At 42.1% G+C, this 19,730-nt stretch overlaps 1 protein-coding gene across 2 annotated transcripts in view; it reads left to right on the top strand.

Annotated features, from left to right (window-relative positions):
• The window catches only part of Shtn1 (shootin 1), a 107,114-nt gene that overhangs the window by 15,292 nt on the left and 72,092 nt on the right, over positions 1-19,730 (top strand). For both annotated transcript variants that reach the window (XM_015997190.3, XM_006978456.4), the window contains exons 3-4: positions 9,230-9,290; positions 18,748-18,842. In XM_015997190.3, coding sequence (XP_015852676.1) covers positions 9,230-9,290; positions 18,748-18,842 — 156 coding nt within the window. The remainder of the gene's footprint in view (positions 1-9,229; positions 9,291-18,747; positions 18,843-19,730) is intronic.

The raw sequence follows: 19,730 nt of genomic DNA, 5'->3' as shown, positions 1-19,730 counted from the left end.
GGTAAAGAATAGCAGGCATGCCACAGTAGGCACAGCCCTGGGAGATTAAGTCTGCAGCTAAATGTGTAGCAAGGCACCGGGCCAAGCCACACAAGTCCTCAAGAATTGTACTTTTCTCCTAATAGTCAGACTTGGGACGCTGGTGATGGACTCAAAGGCTGGAGACATTTGCTTGTAGGACCCAGGCTTGTCGGGCCCTGGAGGGAGCTAGGTATTGCTGTTTACCCAGCTATCCCTGTACACCATTTGTGTGCATTTGCTCCTGCTGTCTGTGTGAATGATAAACTAGAAGTTGAAAAACACCCAGTGTGAGTACAGGGGAAGCAGGGTGAATATTTTGATCTGGAAGTTTTGTTTTGAACTATGAAATAAATGAATTCTGTTTATTTTTGTAATCTCTGTCCTTTTTGTCTCTAAAAATGTTTACTTAAGATTTAGGAGTGTTTTCTGTGTATGAGAGCTTTAAGACTGTAATCCTAGCACTTGGGAGGCTAAGGCAGGAGGATTACCATGAGTTTGAGGCTAGTCTGGGCTATAGACTAAGACCCCATATCAAAAAGCAGAGATTTGTGAATGTTTGTGTGCATGGGCACACATGCACATGCTTGTATGTACATGTGTATTTTCCCTCCTGTCAATCTAGGGGAAAAATAGAAAAGTGGAGGAACTTAATAGGAAACATAAAATACGATAGAAGAACATGGACTATGGATTTGTTTTAAAATATAAATGAAAGTTATATATAAATTTAAAATGTAAATATGGGTTTTTCATACTTACAATCAATAAAAAAGTGCTTTTATCAAATAAGATAGGCAAAATATTTTTTAAAATGTCAGAAAATAAATAAAGCAGCCTGAGATGGTTTTAATAAGAATGAGATTATGATGTCTCATCTTTCTAATTTCAGAACAAGGGTTATAACAAGACTTAGTAGGCAGCTAACTAGTTATAAAATCTGCAGCATATTTGTACTTAATTTATTGAGCTCTTAAGAATCATATTAGACTTTTTCAATCATTAGATTTGCCAGCCGCCTAGGCATAGTTTGACTGGTGGTGGTGATGGCAGGTGCTTTAGCTCAGATACAGTTATATTTGCTTGTTAGATCATTATTTTAAACCTAGTCTTTAAGGCTCTCTTGCTTTTTAACAATATTTATTTTATCTTGGGTATGTGCATAGGTGTGACTATATGTGGATATGTGCATGTGAGTGCAGGTGCTGGAAGAGGCCAGCAGAGGAGTTCCTAGTGGTTGTAAGGCACCCAGTGTGAGTGCTGGGAACTGAACTGGGTCCTCTGTAAGAGCAGCAACCATCTTTACACACTGCGCTGTCCCTCCTTTGTGCCTTTGTAAATTCATCTTTGGTGTTCTCTGAGATCTCATTTCCTTTCCTCTCTCAGGCTACCAGGGGAATGGTAGATGATTTTTAAAATTCCATTCGAAAAGGAAGCTGATACATATATCTTTCTAAGGCGAGAAGGCCACGGAGAATAGTTTGAAAAGAAGATTTTCAGTTCTGTTACCTTAACTCCCCCAAACACAGAAGTCCCAGGGATGCGAAGTAGTCAAGAGGGTGTGCTTAGACCCTGGTGTCTGCCATCTCACAATTTTAAAGTGAATTTCCTGGGGAATGCTCAGGGAAGACAGTGTTCTGCCCTTTGCTCAGATTTCAGCTCCAGGAAGAGGTTGATGGAGTCTGCATTGCATCTGCCTTTGGGCTAAAGGGAGGGGAAGAGCCAAGCATCTGCTGCTGGGCTAACATTGGAGGGGTTCATGCTGGAGGACGGTTTGACCTTGTCTAAATACATAAGGTGAGCAGGCATGATGGCTCAGCAGGTTAAAACACTGAGTTTGATCACCATCCATGGTAGGAAGTAAGGACTGATTCCCAGTGCATACATGTACACATACCTGTGTCGTACACACACACGCCATACACCCACAGTAAGAATAAATGAAAAGTATGTTTAAGTAAAATAGGAGGAGGGATAGAAGCTGGAATGTCTTCATGTGGTCAAGAAAGGAAGAGAAGGAAAACCCTGCAACAGAAGAGGAAAGAAACTGTGTGCTTTGCTTTGTTTTCTCTTTTCTGTTTCTTAATCTGTGATTATCTGTAGACCTCAAAGTGCCCTAAGAAGGAGTGGTTCTGTAAACCCCTGCTCTCCCTGTTGGTGTGACCCTCACTGTTGAACTCAGAGCCACTTCCTTCAGTGCGGTTTGTAGTGAACTGTCTGTGGTGCACACGGGATTATAGGGTGGTTGAAAGGAGGACTGGGAATGACCTCAGCCCAGTAAACTGTTTACTTCTCTCTGAGCAGAGGATGGCCTGACACATTTGCAGCATCTGTAGGCATTATTGACCCGTTTCTGTCCTAATTCTTTAAAAGTAACTATTAACAGAAGTGAGAAGAAAAGAAATGAAAGCAATATGGAATGCTGTGTGTTGGGAAAAACAAAGAAGAGTGAGTGGTTTTAAGTCTACCCCACTCTGTTTACCTTCTATTAAAAGACTGGCTTGCTTATTACTGCAGATTTTTCCCCAAAGTGGGGGGTGTTACAAAGGAGAGAAGCATATAATAAAAGCCTTTTATACGACATAGAATGAGTAAAAGCAGCTTTAGTTCCGGAGGCAGTAAATGGAAGACACTGTTTTTTCTGGGAAAGCACTTTCTTGTGCCTGGCCGCATGAGCTTTATCCGGTCTACATCAACAAATACACGCAGCCATCTTTCCTCTGTGGGGTCCCAGCCTAGAGTTAAATTAAATCCATTGTGGATAGTCATTGGAAGAATTCCTTTTTGTCATAGTTAGTTCAATGTAAGGAAATTTGGCAAAATAGAGGAAGGGGGAAAAATGGCAAGGTATTACTCCCGACTGTGTGTCTGCAAGTTTATTTATCCTTGCTGGCAGGCCTTGTTGTCTCGATGGAGAGACAGCAGATCTGGTTCCTCTGGGTAAGATCTTCTGGTGGCTGCTGCCACGTCCCTGTGGATGTAGGTTCTGCAGAGGAGGCAGGTGCTCAAAGCCACTTCATTTACAGACTACTATGAGACTTCTGTGCCCTCTTATCTCCATGACAAAATGGTTCAGACTGTCTTAGCTTCGTTTTACACAATGAGTTTCCTGAGAACCTACAGGTAGTCAGTGACAGATTCTGAATTTGAACCCGGGTCTTACGACCTCCATACTCTTTGACAAACAGGTAAACTTAAGGGGGTATCTTGACTCTCTCCACAAAGACTCTAGCTTTATTTTACTAAGTGTGTGTGTGTGTGTGTGTGTGTGTGTGTACCTGCAAGTCGGCATTTGCATGTTTGAGGAGGTCAGAGGGCAACTTCAGGTATCATTCCTCTGGTATTGTCATTTTTCGTTTGAGACGTGTTCTCTCCCTGGCTTAGAACTTCACAGGTAGGCTGGGCTAGCTGGCCTGCAAGCCCCTGGGTCCACTAGGCTCCGCCTCTTCAGCTCTGGAGTCACAGATGTGTGCCACCATGCCTGGGTTTTCTTTTTTTTTTTTTATATCTGGGTCCTGAGAGTAAAACTCAGGTCTTCATATTTGGACAGCAAGCTCTTTCCTGACTGAACATCTCTCTAGCCATTTTTTAATGTTAATGTATGAATTTTCCACAGCAAATTATTACACCCAGTACTTTTTCTGGGTCATGATTATACCATCAATTAGTTTGTATTGAAAAACTGAAAATTAATCCTTTATTAGAAAAATTCACATATGTATGTATACACATATAAATTCTGGCACCATGCACTCAAAGAAGAGGAATAAAAGATTGAGGGGTGGACCAATGGTTGTTGTTGCTGCTTATATTAATTTACTTGGTGTATGTATGTGTATATGTATATGATGAGTATGCATACCATAGCACATATGCAGAGGTCAGATGAGAACTTTCTGGAGTCAGCCAGGGCTCTCCTTCTACCATTGGGACCCAGGGATCTAGCTCAGGTCATCAGGAGGCAATTGCTCTAACCTGCTGAGCCGTCTCCTCAACTCTGGACTAGTGCTTTAACTTTTCCTTTGTAGCCCTTCCCCCACCCAGCAATGGATGTTGACCATTTTGTGGTTCTTTTTTTTTTTTTAATAGAAGTCTTTAAAGATGGAATCAGAATTTGTTTGAGCTTGTAAGGAAAGTGATTGAAGGAAAAAACCTTTGGCTGAATGCCTTCTGGTCACCATAAAGGAAAATAAATGGAAGTTTTACCTTTTAGTAAAATCACTAATGAGGGCACGTAGACCAGTTGACAGATAGCTGTGATATTGCCATTGTTGTCTGAGTCTCTCTAGTTTGTGTGGGATGAAAAAAGACAAAATGACATGACCCCTGCTTTTTCCCATGTGCAAACTTTTAGTCTCTTTTAATAATGGATTTAAATGTCGTTGAAGTCTCTTCTAGCTCTCTTACAAGTAGAATTGTTTTTTGAATAAACCATCTGTGTATTCCTCTGTGCTTGTCACATCAATCAAGAAAATTTATTATTGTCTCAACATTAAACAGGAAAGAAGTACGTGCTGTGGGTTTTGGTAAAACAACAACCTTGAGATTGTTTATGTGTGTCTTCTGGTCCTTTAGCATGAGGGTAAGTGGGGACTATGAAATGGACTCTTCTTTCCATTATTTCTGCCCATTTTCCAAATGGTATCATAAGCAAGCAGTATGTGAAAAAAGACACAGAACCTATCACGTTGGTGTTAACAAATTCTTCTAAATCTATATTTGGGGCATGCAAAAATAGATGAGTGTATGTTTTGGAATCAACAGAACAAAATGTGCTTCTTTAGTATGTCTCCCTCACCATATTCAAATGTTAGTCATCCCGCTTCAGTCAAAGGACCTTCTCTTGTAACTTGCTCGAAATCTTTGTCATAACCGATTAGGGTTTTTTTCCCTCCCTTTCCTATGTGGGGTTGGGGAGCCTCATTGAACTTTGAATGGAATGGCATTCACATTTCTCAGGGGGTTGGTGGTGTGTGTGTGTGTGTGTGTGTGTGTGTGTGTGTGTGTGTGTGTGTGCACTGTGTGTAGAGAGAAGGAGATCTGTATAATAGAAGAATGTCTACCATTAGATAGTATTTATGTTTAGTATTATGTTCAGAGACTGAGTTTTGAAATGCATAAATGTTTGAGTGGCTGATTAGAAGTCGTTTGGGTGAGCTACTGTCAGTGCATCAGGCAGTTCTGTCAGCCTGCCAGGAACAATGAATGGAAGAGAACGAGGCAGACACTTCCAAGACCTGTTTCGAGAAGCAAGATATATGATAGTGTTTGCATCTTGGCTCGGTATCTATTGTTACAATTTCATCCTCTCGTGTAATATTCAGAGGTGAAGGTCCCAAGTATATTATTTTTTCAAAAAAAAAATCAATAAAGAAGCCACTCTAGAGAGCAAGATCTGCATCCATTATGCTAACTGTTCATGCATAATACATCCACATACATGCGGCTTCTTTGAGATGGAGTGGCAAGTGGTTGTGCCAGAGAAAAAGTAATTACTTAGCAGTTTGAAAGTGAAAATGAGTCTCTCATTAACAGCAATCTATCCAGAAACAAAGAGCGAGGGTCTCAGTTCTGATGACATGTGTTTCCATCACACACACAATACCTAGACTTTGGAGAGTGTCGTGCGACAGCTTGGGTGGGGGGACCACTCCTCCTTTATCGCCTGTGAAAATTGGAGGGAAAGAACTTTGAAATGGAAGAAAGAAGAACTCCAAAAGAGAAGTGGAGCAAAAGGAATTCCATGTAGTGGGAATGACTGAATGTACTGAAGGACAAGCCTGTACAGATCCAGAAAGCACAGGCCAGAGAAGCCAGACTCACCTAGATGGAACAATAGATTTGGCGGTCCTTTCACTACCCCACCGAAGATTCTAAAACAGGCACCGATGTCTAGTTCTTTCTGATGCTGTAAGTTTCCATTTTAAAATAGTGTGACTGGGATATTGCTGAGGGGCGGGACCAGAGGAACTTCTGGCTACAGGATATAAGAGGAATGAACTAAAAGAGATGGTGTGGAGCTAAACCTACTTTCAGGCAGTATAACTGCCCGAGTTCTGCCTTTATAAGTCTACAGTCTTCTTGTCTTGTACCACATGTTCTGGGTACTTACACCCTGCTCTCTTCATTATTGGTTTTTGTTGGTGGATCCTAACCTTTGTGAAACTGCAGAGTCTAGAATGTGCCCCACCCTGCCCCTGTTGGCGCTGAGCACAGTGCTTGGCACCAGGGGTAGATTTGTTTGGTGCACGGAGACATCCAATTATTCCAGGAGACAATGGCTCAGAATTCCACTTCAGTCAGCTGGAAGGTGTTTGCCTACTCGTCTGTTGTCTTCTATCCCGAAGGTGCATTGAGGTGGTGTATGGGTTCCAAACTGTCCTTTCTACTAGTTGACGGTTCTGGTGCATGTGTGTGCCCAGATGATATTAGTGGAAATCAGACACAATTTGGAATGTTGAGGTTTTAATTACATAAATCACACACACAGCCAACTATAAATCTTGTCTACATCAGTCCAGAGCTTCTACTGAACCTAGATAAAGAGACATTTATGTCGACAGTGTTGGCTGATAGGTAGATGGAGAGCAAGCAGGGAAGATACCAGTTCATGCTGGAAGGACATTCCGCAGCAGCCCAGCCGACAAGTGTTCTCAGATCCTGATGTGGTTTCACACGCCAGGTGAGCTTTCACAGGCCGAGATGAGCTTTAACAATGAGATCTGGAAAGTAGCCTGGGCTTCTCCTACAAAGGGTTTTCAAAACCACCAAAACCAACGTCCAGTCAATCGACCGCATTCTAAAGAGTCAGAACGGCCTCTGCAGACTCACTGTAACATTATTTGGTTTGCTTGGAGCAGCCAGCACTCAGGCTGCTGGGTTCAGCTCCAGCCTTGAGCTACAGAGAATTGTTGAGCTTCCTGATAAAGTGATGTCGTCCAAAGAACATCTGTTGCTATTACGAAGTTTTCATGAGCAATTCTCAACACAAAAAGAGACGGTCTTTACAGATGGGACAGCTGCATGAGCAGGGTGGAGGAGAGGGTAGGATGGATGGGTCGGTTGTCTCTGTGGCACAAAGATGCAACCCTGCTGCAGAGCCTGTGTTCACTGTAATGCCTCTGTGTTGGTAGACTAGAAGAAAGGTTGCAGGGTGTCTCCGCCTTCTCCTGAGATGATGCTGTAAATGGATGTTTGCAGTCTTGCTTGGTAGACGAGTGCACCCTTCGCATTTCCATTAGTTCTGGCGTGGAATCAGTAAGCTGCATTTGCTGCGTGTGTAACCCCTCCCACCCTTACAGCCTTTCAGCATAGCAGATGGTAAATTCAGAGGCTGCCAGTTCTATCATAATGTGGTTGCAGAAAATAGAAAGCAAAGTATCACGAAGACCCCGAGAGAGCGCAGCTGGGGTTGGGAGACAGCTTGTGTCTGTCAGCAACTAGAGCTTAGTATGTGTAAGACTCTATAGAACCGTTTCCCTGCACCTTGGCCTGAGGTCTGTTATTAACCCAAGTGTCTACCTAAGAGCAGTGAGTACTGGCATCAAGTCTTCCCTGGGGACTGCTGGACCGGGCCTGCCTATGAAGGCCACACAATATTTCTGAACAGGAAACGGGAGCCCTGTTGGTGGTTGGTGTGCGAAGGCCTTCTCCAGTCTGATGAGGTCAAGTGCTGAGCCCCATCCACGTTTACATCCTCATCAAGTTTCAGTGAAAAGTGGGCACTGCATACACCTTTAATTCCTGTAAATGGAATTTTGAGAGGCATGTGGGAGACTCAAATGCCTTGAAGTTATAGCAGCACCCTGGAGCACCACCTCAGGGTGAAGAATCTTCTTCAGGGGACCTTGTATTGCAGAAATGATAGCTGGTGAAATGGAGAATCAGTGAGGAAATAAACGCCAGCTGTGCTGCCCTAGGTGACCAGACTGGAGTCTTCTGGTCTCATCAGAAATTTGGATTCTATTTGTGTCTTCTGTTGTGCATTGTTGGAGTGGGATGGGCAGCCTGGTGGGAGTTTGGGGGAGGTCCAAAGTAAACAGGAGCCAGTTACAGAAAGTAAGAGGAGCATTCCAGAAGCAGCGGGCCGGTAGTGTCACGGTTCCTGGTTGTACAGTCTGTTGTTGCTCATTCAGGTGTGAGAATCCCGTGCTCTGAAGAGAACTTTGAATACATAAGAAACCACAATGATAAGTGTAGTTTATCTGTTAAACTGGAGCTAGGAACTTGGAGAGACAGGTTGTTTGTGTTTTTACAGAGGGATTCCCACAGGAAACCTTAAACAGCATACCTTCTGATGAAAACAATCTTTAGTCCAGCCTGACTCATTTATGGGGACATAGGGCCTGTGCACCTGTTACATGTGTGGTGTCCCCTTCATGGGTGTGTCCTACAGACAGAGATGTGTGTGTAAGGGTGTATGTTTTGAGCATGTGAGTGTGCGGGTGCCCACATACTCACACAGAGGAGGGGGAGAGGATCAGGTGTCATGCTCTGTCACTCTCCTCCAGGTCTCCTGCAGTCTCTTTGTCTCCATCCCCCACATCCAGCTTACATGGATGCTGAGAATTTGAACTCAGATCCTCAACCTTGCCTACCCAGCACTCTTATCTAACACTAAGCCATCTCCCTACCCCTGAGACAGCTTGAGAGCTTAGTGGTTTTTTTGTGGAACAGGCCATATGTATTTTCTTAAAGGAAGAGTTCATTTTAACTCAAGGATAGTCAATTGGTCTGTAACCAAGGAGATAACCAGCAGTGAATGACGGCTTATCTTAGAAAGTCCTAGAAACTCAGCTGGGTAACGGTAAGCATCTCTAGCTAGGTGAGCAGTACCAACACTGGGTGTGCTGGGGCTGTGGAAAGACTTTTTACATTAATTTTATTTTTAATTATGCATCTGTGTGTGTCTAAGTGAGTGCTGTGCATCCTAGTACAATGCCCTGGGAGGCCAGGAGAGGCCACCAGGTCCTCCTGGAGCTGGAAATAGTCACTTGTGATCTGCCTGGCATGGGTGCTGGGAACTGAACCGGGGTCTTCTGCGAGAGCAGTATGCACTCGAAGCTACTGAGCCATTTCTCCAACCCCCCAAAGATGCTGTGTCTGGGAAAAGAGAAAAAAGTGCCGCTGTGTGTGTGTTTGTTGCTTCTCACCTTGTTACAGTTAAATTTTATCATATGAATTTAACGCTTCTTTTTCTCTTTCATTCCAGTGTGACAAGATTAGGCAAGAGCGAGATGAAGCTGTTAAAAAACTGGAAGAATTTCAGAAAAGTATGTAAGCACTTCTAGTGGAGTATTAATCACTTGGCTTTGGGATTGTGTGAGCACACTGAGACCAAGCTGATTGAAGGCGTATGATCGTCTTAGCAAGAAAAAACCATCCCAATTGAAAAAAAAAAGTCCTAGCATCACTGTGATTTTGAAAGTAATGGAATAAGCATTAATATCCTATAAGTGTCTTATAAAAATGTAACCTTGTGGTAAGAAAAGTTCACTATGGGAAAAATCAAAGGAAAACAAAGTTCATTTGTTACCTCGACTCCTTGAGAAAAGGCAAAGTTAATATTCTATGTTCTATCTATGTGGCCTTTCCTTTATGAAATACGTGTTTCGATAGAAAAGTGCATATTTTAGATTCCATTTTATAGCTTTCTTCTTTCAGTAAATATCTTTGTGTGTCAGTAGAAATATAGACCAGTTCTAATTATTTTTTTAGTCTATAGTATATAGTGTACACACACACACACACACACACACACACACACACACACACGTATATAAACTATAACATAGTATCCTACCCTTCCCTGTCTTCGAAGGCCAACCCCTGCCACAGATGTGTATGCAGCCTGTCATTTCATGGTCTTATATTTTTGTTTATACCATATGGATCATGAAATAATGTGTATAATGCAACTATATGAAGGACTTTTTGGTGCTTAAGGTCTCATTTGTCATATAGTTATATTGATATCATAGCTGTAATTAATTTTCATTATACTGTGGTGTACTATGTGAATATGTTGTGATTTGTTATTGCTGGACCCTGCACATTTTTGGGCAGCTCATCTTTACACACATTATTTGGATTATATATAATACATCATCTATATAGTAATATGATGCTATAACTTTGTTCTCTCATCATTGTTTCTATTTTGGGAGGTGGGGTTTCAAGACAGTTTCTCTGTAACAGTTCTGGCTTTTCTGGAACTTGCTTTGTAGACCAGGCTGACTCATCTGCTTGCCTCTACCTCCTGAGTGCTAGGACTGAAGGCATGCGCTATCACTGCCCTGCTGATAGTTTCTGGTTTTTGTTTTTTTTTCTTTCTTTTTTTCTGGAGCTGAGGACTGAACCCAAGGCCTTGTGCTTGCTAGGCAAGTGCTCTACCACTGAGCTAAATCCCCAACCCCTCTATTTTTTAAAGTACTATCAATACTTCCTGACAGATGCTCATGTCTTTATAAAGTCTGATTTGTTTCTTAGGTTAGTAGGTTAGTTCAAGGAAAAGGAACTGTGTCAGGGATTTATGCAGATTTGGGCATATAGCTACCAACACTTATTGCATATTTATAAATGTACTCTAACAGGAGAGGATGGAGATGCAGGTGGGTAGCACAGCCCCGCCTAGCACGTGTGAGGAGGCCCTGGTTTCAGTCCCAGCACTTCAGTCAGTCAGTCAGTCTACAGGAAGAGACTTCAGGAAGCTATGAGTATGTCCATGGCCTCCATGGTGGCAGTGGTTTCAGAGGGAATACCTATCCCCCATTCATCAATCTGTGTATATTAATTATATGAACTACTTACACATCACTTAGACTTCAGTGAATGGTTAAGGAAAGAGCAAAGAGCAGTTACCATTTTTTTCCAGAGTTGGAGTGTTTAAAATCACTCCTACTGAGTTATGTCCTCAGAAAAGCAACAGTAATTTTCTTCCAGATTTTTTACTGTTATTTTTTTATGTGACATAAATCTGTTATTTATCCCCTAAGTCAGAACATAGCTGATCAGATCCAAAAGTGTCATATGGGAATATGTCATGGGCAAAGAACCAGACATTGCAAGAAAATAATCCTCTGCCTTGCAAGCTGGACCTTTCTAGATCATTCTGCAAGGCTCTGGAGTCAGGCAGCATGGGCTGGCAGAGCACTCAGCAAGACATGTTACCATTCTGAAAAATGAAACAACTGTAAAATGCAGTAGTGAAACTTCACCAGCCAGTTTATTTCATCATCTGACTACAGCAGAGACCACCACAGGGTAATCTTGTAGGTGTTACTGTCTGGAACACAAGGACTATGACAGAAATACCGCTGGCCTGTGGATGGACGGTGGCAGTTACATCGAACTTCTCATCTCTAGGTAGGGCTGATGGCATCCAAATGAATACACTTGGAAAGAGCAAGCCCATGGGTATTGTGGCTGGTTAGTGTGCTTGAATTATTGACAGTGGAGTGGTGTTCTGTGTGCCGTGGCCTGGTTCAGGTTTCCTACGGTTGTTTACCACCGTGTGTTTCGATACAGGTAGGCGGTGGGGATTTGCTTCCTGTATTCAGCAGGAATGAAAACAACTTTCCCATATTGCTTTCACCTACCATGCCCCTTCAAAAGTGGCTTTTCCTCTAAATACGCTGATCGTTCTATGAGCAACTCAGATTAGGACCTGAAAGGATTCATTGAAATGCTAACACAATAGTCGCTATTGTTAGATGTGTTTAATTTTTACCTTTTTTAAGCCTGGTTAAAGTCCGAATGGCAGGAAGTCAGAATGTGAATTCTTTAAAGAATACTTTTGTACACTAATTGTGAGTGTGTGAACACATGTGGAGGTCAGAGGACAACATGTGGGTGTCTGTTCTGTCTACCATGGGGGTTCTAGAGATCAAACTCAGGTCATCATGATTGGTGGTAAGTTTCCTTTACCCACTGAGCCGTCCTGCTGGCCCCAAATGTGAATTTTTTTTTTTTTTTTTTTTTTTGTCCCTTCAGTTTTTTTGTGACAGGGTTTCTCTGTGTAACATCCTTGGCTGTCCCAGAACTCACTTTGTAGATCAGGCTAGCCTTAAACTCACAGAGATCCTCCTGCCCCTGCCTCCCGAGTACTGGAATTCAAGGCATGCACCTCCACCACCCAACCAAATGTGAATTCTTTATTCAGTCTTAAAAATAATAAAGTTTTATTTCTGAGGGTTAGGGATGCACCTCAGTTGGTAGAGTGCTTACCTAGAATGCACGAAGTTATAGGTTTGGCTCTCTAGTGCCACATGAAAACTAGGCATGGTGGTGTATGCCTGTAATCCGGTATTTTGGAAGGCAGAAGGACCAGGAGTTCAAGGTCATCCTTGAATATTTGGTTGAGTTTGAATCCATCCTATTTCAAGAACCTACCTCAAAACAAAAGAAATTTTTATTTCTTTAAAAACTGAATTTGAGGGCTGGAGAGATGGCTCAGAGGTTAAGAGCACTGGCTGCTCTTCCAGAAGTCCTGAGTTCAATTCCCAGCAACCACATGGTGGCTCACAACCATCTACAATGAGATCTGGCGCCTTCTTCTGGCCTGCAGGCACACATGCAGACAGAACACTGTATACACAATAAATAAATAAATCTTAAAACAAACAAACAAACAAAAAACCAAAAAAATAAAAACAGGTTTGAGAAAAGAAAAAAAAAAAACAACTGAATTTGAACCGGGCGGTGGTGGTGCACGCCTTTAATCCCAGCACTTGGGAGGCAGAGCCAGGCATCGAGGCCAGCCTGGTCTACAGAGCAAGATGCAGGATAGGAACCAAAACTACACAGAGAAACCCTGTCTCGAAAAACAAAACAAACCCCAAACAAACAAACAAACAAAACAACAACAAAAACCTGAATTTGAGCTAAATAGTTCATGGTTTGAACAGAGGGTAGAATTTGAGATTTGAAAGAGAACATTGCTGATTTCTTCAGTGTGAGCTCTACTGGGCATGAGCCCAAGTATCCTTGAACAAGTTTCTGCATTAGTAAATTTGGGGTGAATTGCTTTGCGTTTATGCTGTTTGAGAATAAAGTGAGAAAATATGCATAAAAGAGCTCACCCCGGGCGATGGTGGCCCACGTCTCTAATCCCAGCACTAGGGAGGCAGCGGCAGGTGGATGGATCTCTGTGAGTTTGAGGCCAGCCTGGGTCTACAGAGTGGGTTCCAGAACAACCAGGGCTACACAGAAAAACCCTATCTCAAAAATAAAACAAAAAGAAAAAGTAAAAAGGAAAGAGTTCACTCACCCCTGTGAGCTGGGAACATTAAATTCTCAATACACACTGCTTGCTGCCGCGACCATGGCCATCGAGCCTCTGAAGCCAGCGGGCTGCCAGGTGAAGTACTGTTGTTAACCTTGAGAATGTGGAGCTCCCATGGCTCTAGGGATTTGCTTGGCTGCTCTGGAATCTCCATCCTGCTTACTCACAGGGTCTACCTCTCAAAATGTGGGAAGATCTGCCGAGTGAGGCTCAGGCCTTGCTCAGCTTGGCTTGGCTTTCCTTTCCTAGAGTAATGCAACTCTGGCCATAGCTCCATGCCATTCTTGGCCCTCTGCCAGCTCTCCCTTAGCCTGTCTCTGAGTTTCTCCACACAAAGAGGGAAGCCATGTTCCTGTAGTAAAGTTCCTTCATGTGCATGAGACTCTGGTGGTAGACCCTGGGTTATGTTTAGAATTCTTGGCTTGTATGTACAAGACCGTGGGTTTGATACCTAGAGCCATATGAATCAGATGTGGTGTGCAGATCTATAATCTCAGCATTTTGAAGGTAGAAGCAGCTGCATTAGAAGATTAAGTTCATCTTTGGCTACATAGTGAGTTTGGGACCCTATCTAAAAGCAAAACAAAATGGAACAACATCAGAAACAACAAAAACCCCAGTGCCGATAGCAACAACAGCAGGAATCTTTTTAAATAATCTGGTATTGAAGAAGAGAGTTTGCTGTGTTCAGGGCCTGCGCTTCAGTGCACCTGTGTGCTGCCCTATTGTGGAAGATGGAGTGTGGAAAGGACTCGCTCAGTTAACAAGATCATTCGAGTTGACAGCCTCAACTGGAGCATGTTTTAAAAGGACCATGGAACACAGGAGTGTCCCAGAATGGGTTTAGCTGGGCTCTATCAGTCAGAGCTGCATTTGAAAAGTGTTGCTTTACCTCTCTTGGTCCCAGTGTTCTCAGATAAAATGTCAGGATAACATCTACTTTGTAGGAATGTTTCTGAGAATTCATAGGAACACACATCTTAGGACAAGGCTAGACACAGGCAGTCTCAGTAAATGATAAGCAGTTCTGTAGCTGACCCAGTGTCCGTCTTCAGCACTTTTCAAACTAAAGGACCGACTTTGTAGGTCATGTTGTTCTAAGTCCAAGAGAACCAGACATACGCGAACCCAAATCTATGCTTTGCAGCTGGGTGTGGTGGCACATGCCTATAATCCCATCACTCACAAGCAGAGACAAGAGGATGGCCAGGAGCAAGACCTGTCTGGTCTACAGAGCAAATTATAGGGCTTTATAAAAAGTAACAAAATCCTGTTTTAATAAAGGGCATATTTTGTGGAAGACAAAAATTTATTAAGTGAACCCCCAAACCCTAAATGTGATGTGTTCTCTGCTGCCTGTATATAAGAGTACAGTATTTTGAGGAGAGAAACTTTTTAATTCACTCAGACTGGTAGAAATAACAGTCAATATACTTATACATGTGAGTTCCTGAAGCCTTACTTTTATTGAATTTCATTTTATTTTTGAGATGAGGTCTCATGTATCTCAGTCTGGCCTTGAACTCCTTGTAGCTGAAAATGACCTTGAACTTCTGATCTTTCTGCCTCCACCTCATGAGAAACAGGATTACAGTCATGTACCAGCTTTCCCAGTGCTAGATGCTAGAGATGGGATCCAGGGCTTCCTGGATGCTAGGCAATCTCTATCCATAGAGCTACATCCCCATCCCTTAAAGGTTTTTCTTATTATGAAAATTTTCAAAATGATAGAAAAATTAGAAGATAGTACTATGAGTCCCTCCTGTAGCCACAGTCCAGCAGGTATCAACTCAAGTCCTTGTTGTGAACATGCTGGCCTGACTGAGGACATTACAATGAAGCTAATGTTAGTCTTTGTATTGCTATACAATTGACTGACAATGAATATTTTATTGTAAATTTTTGTTTGTTTCAAAAGCATAACAACAGTCTTAGGGCTCCTTTCCTATCTCTTTTTCTTTTTCCTTTCTGAGACAGGTTTTCACTATGTAGTCCTGGCTAGCCTGGAACTTACTGTGTAGACCAAGCTGGCCTCAAACTCAGAGATCTGCCTGCATCTGCCTCCTGAGTGCTGGAGTTGAAGGTGTCTATCACTGTGCCCTGCTGGCCTGTTTTTTCTTTGTTAAACATTGTATCATACAAAAATGAAATATCATAGGTAAAGTGACCAGTCATAGATATGAGAAAAGTCCTAATTATTAAATTAATAGCTAAAGGTTTTTTTAAAACCTGGATTCTTTGAAAAGACAAATAAGGCCGGGCCAGATTGCTCAGTGGATAAAGGTGCTTGCCTCCAAGCCCAATGACCTGAGTTCAGTCCCCGGGACCTGGATGGTAGAAGGAGAGGACCGACTTTAGCAAGTTGTCCTCGGAACTCCACAGTGCACTGTAAATACAGCAAAATTAAAACAAAGGACAAGTAAATTCATACCTCGGAATTAGTTTTGTTTTCTCTCGTGTGACTTGACTTTTAACAGATGTAAGTGGCCCTTGTTGTATATTCTTCTGAACCCAGGGAGTTGTCACGCAGGTCTCCATGCTGTCAGTTTTGGCGTTGGGTGGGTTTCTGAAACTAAAAATACAGCACAGTTTAAAATGTTCTGCTGTTTCCCTTCCCAGGGGAAAGCTACCCCTCCCCCACCAGACAGAGTGTTAAACCACAGGACAGCTTTTTACAAAATGTTCAGAAAATAAGGGCTGCTCTTCCTTATTATTTTTTGCTAGGCCTAAGCCTCTCAACTGCAGAATGATTTTTTTCCTTACTTTCACGAGCAAGAATGTTATTGAATAAAAAGTCAGATTCCTATGAAAAATGCAGAGTGTTTATGTTTTTGTTATGAGAGTAGAAATACCAGATTGTGGCAGAAGATGTCAAGTAGTTAAGGCTAAAAAATTCAAAGTAATATTTGATGTTGTAAAAATTGTATAGGTTTCTTTTCTCTTTCCTTCACATTTTTGAAGAACCTACCTTGTAAACATAGTGATAAAATGCCAGGAATATTAGGATTTTAAGGAAATAATAGAGCCTATTATTTAAACTACAATATAAAAGGCAATTACATTGATGAAGAGCTACATGGGCTTTGTGTGTGTGAATAAACTTGGCCCGTGTTCAGCTTCTATTTGTTTCTCTGGTATAAACACATATTGTGTGTGATTCCAGTTTAATGGGGACCCGTTTGTATGCCAAGCAGCTGCATTTTAGGACCTATTGCGTGATTTCATAGCTCTCTGAAAATTGGTTCTATTCAGGACAGGAGATAGAAGAGGACAAGGGGGGTGGGGGGGGAGCTTCAACACACAATCATTTCTTTTCAATTGGAGCCAGAAAGGTTGATGACAACATGACCATTGTGTTATAATGATAAGACCACTAAGGCCTCTGTACCTCTCATCACAGCTTTCACTCCACAGCAGATACAATTTAATTCACTGCTCCGTCAGCAATGCTGACACCATTATGCCGTCTGTCTCCACAGTTATAATCACTGTCCTCTGAGAAATGCAGTTGAAATGATCTTGAGCAGTCAAAGAAACTCTCAATTAAGGCTGCCACTTCCAATGTGTCAGATTGTGTCTTATGCACTTGGTACAATTTTCACTTCCAATCCTGTTTATTTACAATGTCTACCAGTAATTACGCTTAACGTGTCATTTAGTGAGGGGGGCCCTGCCAAGCCGATTGTTGGGTGCTGCAGTACCATTGAGTGGGAGTTTCTCGAAGTCAATGCCATCAGCAGCTTTTAGGCCCTGATGGGATGCGGTAGTAACGTTGATAATGCAAGTATCGCGCTCATCAAGTCATAATTAGATGCCACTCAAATGTGCCACTTGTAATAACAGTGTTGATTCATGTTTTTCTCGGTGACTGCAACTACTAATTAGTTAAGTGGTTTTTGGTTGGCCCGCATTTGCAACAGATTATTACCCCTGAAAAAATGTCAAGGTTAGAGATGTTTCTGGCCATTTAGTTCTGCTTTATGAATTTGAATATTAACATAATAAGAACTTTGGACAGACTTAGGAAGTAATACATTTTTTTTGTATTTAATTTAGAAAGAAAAAATTTTCCCCCTGAGTTTAATCATAATTGCAGGTTAATTAAGCTTAAATGAAGCAAAAGTAATCTGTCTTTGTGTCATACGAGCTCAGTGCTTTCTGCTAACTTTGTTGGGTTTCACATTTGGGTGTCCTTTATTTTTTTCCCTTCATGCCAAACAAATGGAAGTCAGTCTGCATATGGAGAGTTAAGGTCGAGATTCTGAGATTTTTTTTTCTTCTGACTAGAAATGTGGGTGGGAAAATTCACATTTTCGTTTCTTGTTTAATCTTCAAAATATCATTCCAGGTCTGAATTAACATGTCTTTAAATCTGAATTTACATAAAGCAGCTACCAAAAAAAATTCTAAAGATTAAAAGATTTTCCAAGTGTTGGTAAAATACCAAGTGAAATTTGATTTTTCTTTTTCTCCTAATGATATTTGATTTTGCAATAAACAGTTTATGATCCCCTGTTTTCTCATCGCATGGCCTGTAAGTCTTGGTGGTGCACTTTCCTGACCTGGAGTTGAAGAAATAACAAGACTAGCTTGTCATTATTAAAGATAAATATTACAACACTTAGTCAGCCATCCATGTTATTAAGCAGCCACAAGATCAACTTAAGATTTATTTCCCCTTTATTTCTTCTAAGCTCATTTTTCATATTAGATCCACAAATTATGTCCCGCTAATCCAAAGCTACCATAGTGTCACTTTTTATTTATGGAGGGAAGCTTCTTTTGTTTACTTGAGTATACGTCTATTGCCATGGAAACAACAACATAAGAAACAGACACTTTAGGTACAGGAGAGCCAGCTCAGTTGGTAACATGCTTGCTGGGCAAGTATGAGGACCCAGGTTTGACCCCCAGCACCACACAAAAAGCCAGGTGTGGTGAGATGTACTTGTAATCTCAGTGCTGAGGAGCCAGAGACAAGTGGGTCCCCTGCATTCACTAGTCAGAGAACTTAGCTGAATCAACAAGCCCCAGGCCAATGGGAGTCCCTGCTTTCTGAAAACAAGGTGGATAACTTTTGAGGAATGAATCCCAAGGTTGACCAGTGGCTTCCACATGCAGGTGTACAGGCACACGCACACACACACACACACACACACACACACACACACACACACACACACACACACACACCAGAGAGAGACAAAGACTTTTAAAATATTACATATGTAATAGTTGAGAAGGTTCATACTTGGTGTGTTTTTCTTTCTACATTCATACATTAGATGAAATTTAATCAAAGGCGGCTTCTGAGGAACTTTTAGTCATGGCCAAAGGTCTAGCTGTAGGAAGAATTGAAACATTCTTGGTCATGGGGCAGTGCGTGGGCTTCTGGAATAGTTGACTAATCCTTGAATGCTTAGCCTCTTTTCTCTCTTCATTCCTAGTCTCTCACATGGTTATAGAGGAAGTGAATTTTATGCAGAACCATCTTGAGATAGAGAAGACGTGTCGAGAGAGCGCTGAAGCCTTGGCCACGAAGGTGAGCCCGTGAAAGCCAGGGGCTTGTGCCTGGGCTTCTGCATTCCAACTCGGTTTTCTAAGGTGCAGCTTCTCATCGGCTTCATTTCTAATTCTCTGCTGCTCTGAGAAGGAGGTGTAAGGTCCCAAACCCTGGAAATTCTGTAAGCATCTGCCTGCATAGAAAGCCCATTTCTGACTATGAAAGCAGACTGTTGGTGTGTGTGTGTGTGTGTGTGTGTGTGTGTGTGTGTGTGTGTGTGTGTATGTTTGTGTGTGTGAGGTGTTTGTGTTTGAGTGTGTGTTTGTGTGAGTATGTGTGTTTGTATGTGTGTGTGAGTGTGTGTGTTTGTATGTGTTTGTGAGAGTGTGTGTTTGTATGTGTTTGTGAGTATGTATGTGTTTGTGTGTTCTCAGCATTTGTGCCCATTTGGCCTGGGAGAAGTAGTCCTTGGGGTAGACTGTTAGACTAGTCTTTCCCACTGTCTAGGCGTGTGGCACACTGCCGAGAGTGACCTGGTGTTGCACACACAGCATGGAGAGCACAGTTCTGCTGGAGTCTGATGGAAGAGTCAGCCCGAGCCTTACATTTCAGGTGGTTATTTGTGAAAGCGGAGGGAGGGCATGTGGAAGGTGACCTCCATTGCGCACCGCTGATTGCCTCTAGCTGATGATTTTACCAAGTGTGTAATTTTCTATATTCTGTCTCATCAGAATTACATTATTATTAAAGAATGTTTTTATCTCTGTCTTATGTATTTTGGGTCCATCAGAAAATGGATTACAGCAATTTCCAACCAAATTTCATTAGTAATGCCGGTTGTGTGCCCCCTACCCCCATACCACTCACCTCCAAAGTATTTCTTTGGATGTGACTGCAGTCCTCCTTTCAATAAATAGGTAAATAAAT

The sequence above is a fragment of the Peromyscus maniculatus genome, chromosome 1, assembly GCF_049852395.1.
Source record: "Peromyscus maniculatus bairdii isolate BWxNUB_F1_BW_parent chromosome 1, HU_Pman_BW_mat_3.1, whole genome shotgun sequence".
Lineage (NCBI taxonomy): Eukaryota > Metazoa > Chordata > Mammalia > Rodentia > Cricetidae > Peromyscus > Peromyscus maniculatus.
The sequence above is the reverse complement of the archived record's forward strand: the minus strand, read 5'-3'. Positions and strand labels throughout refer to the sequence as shown.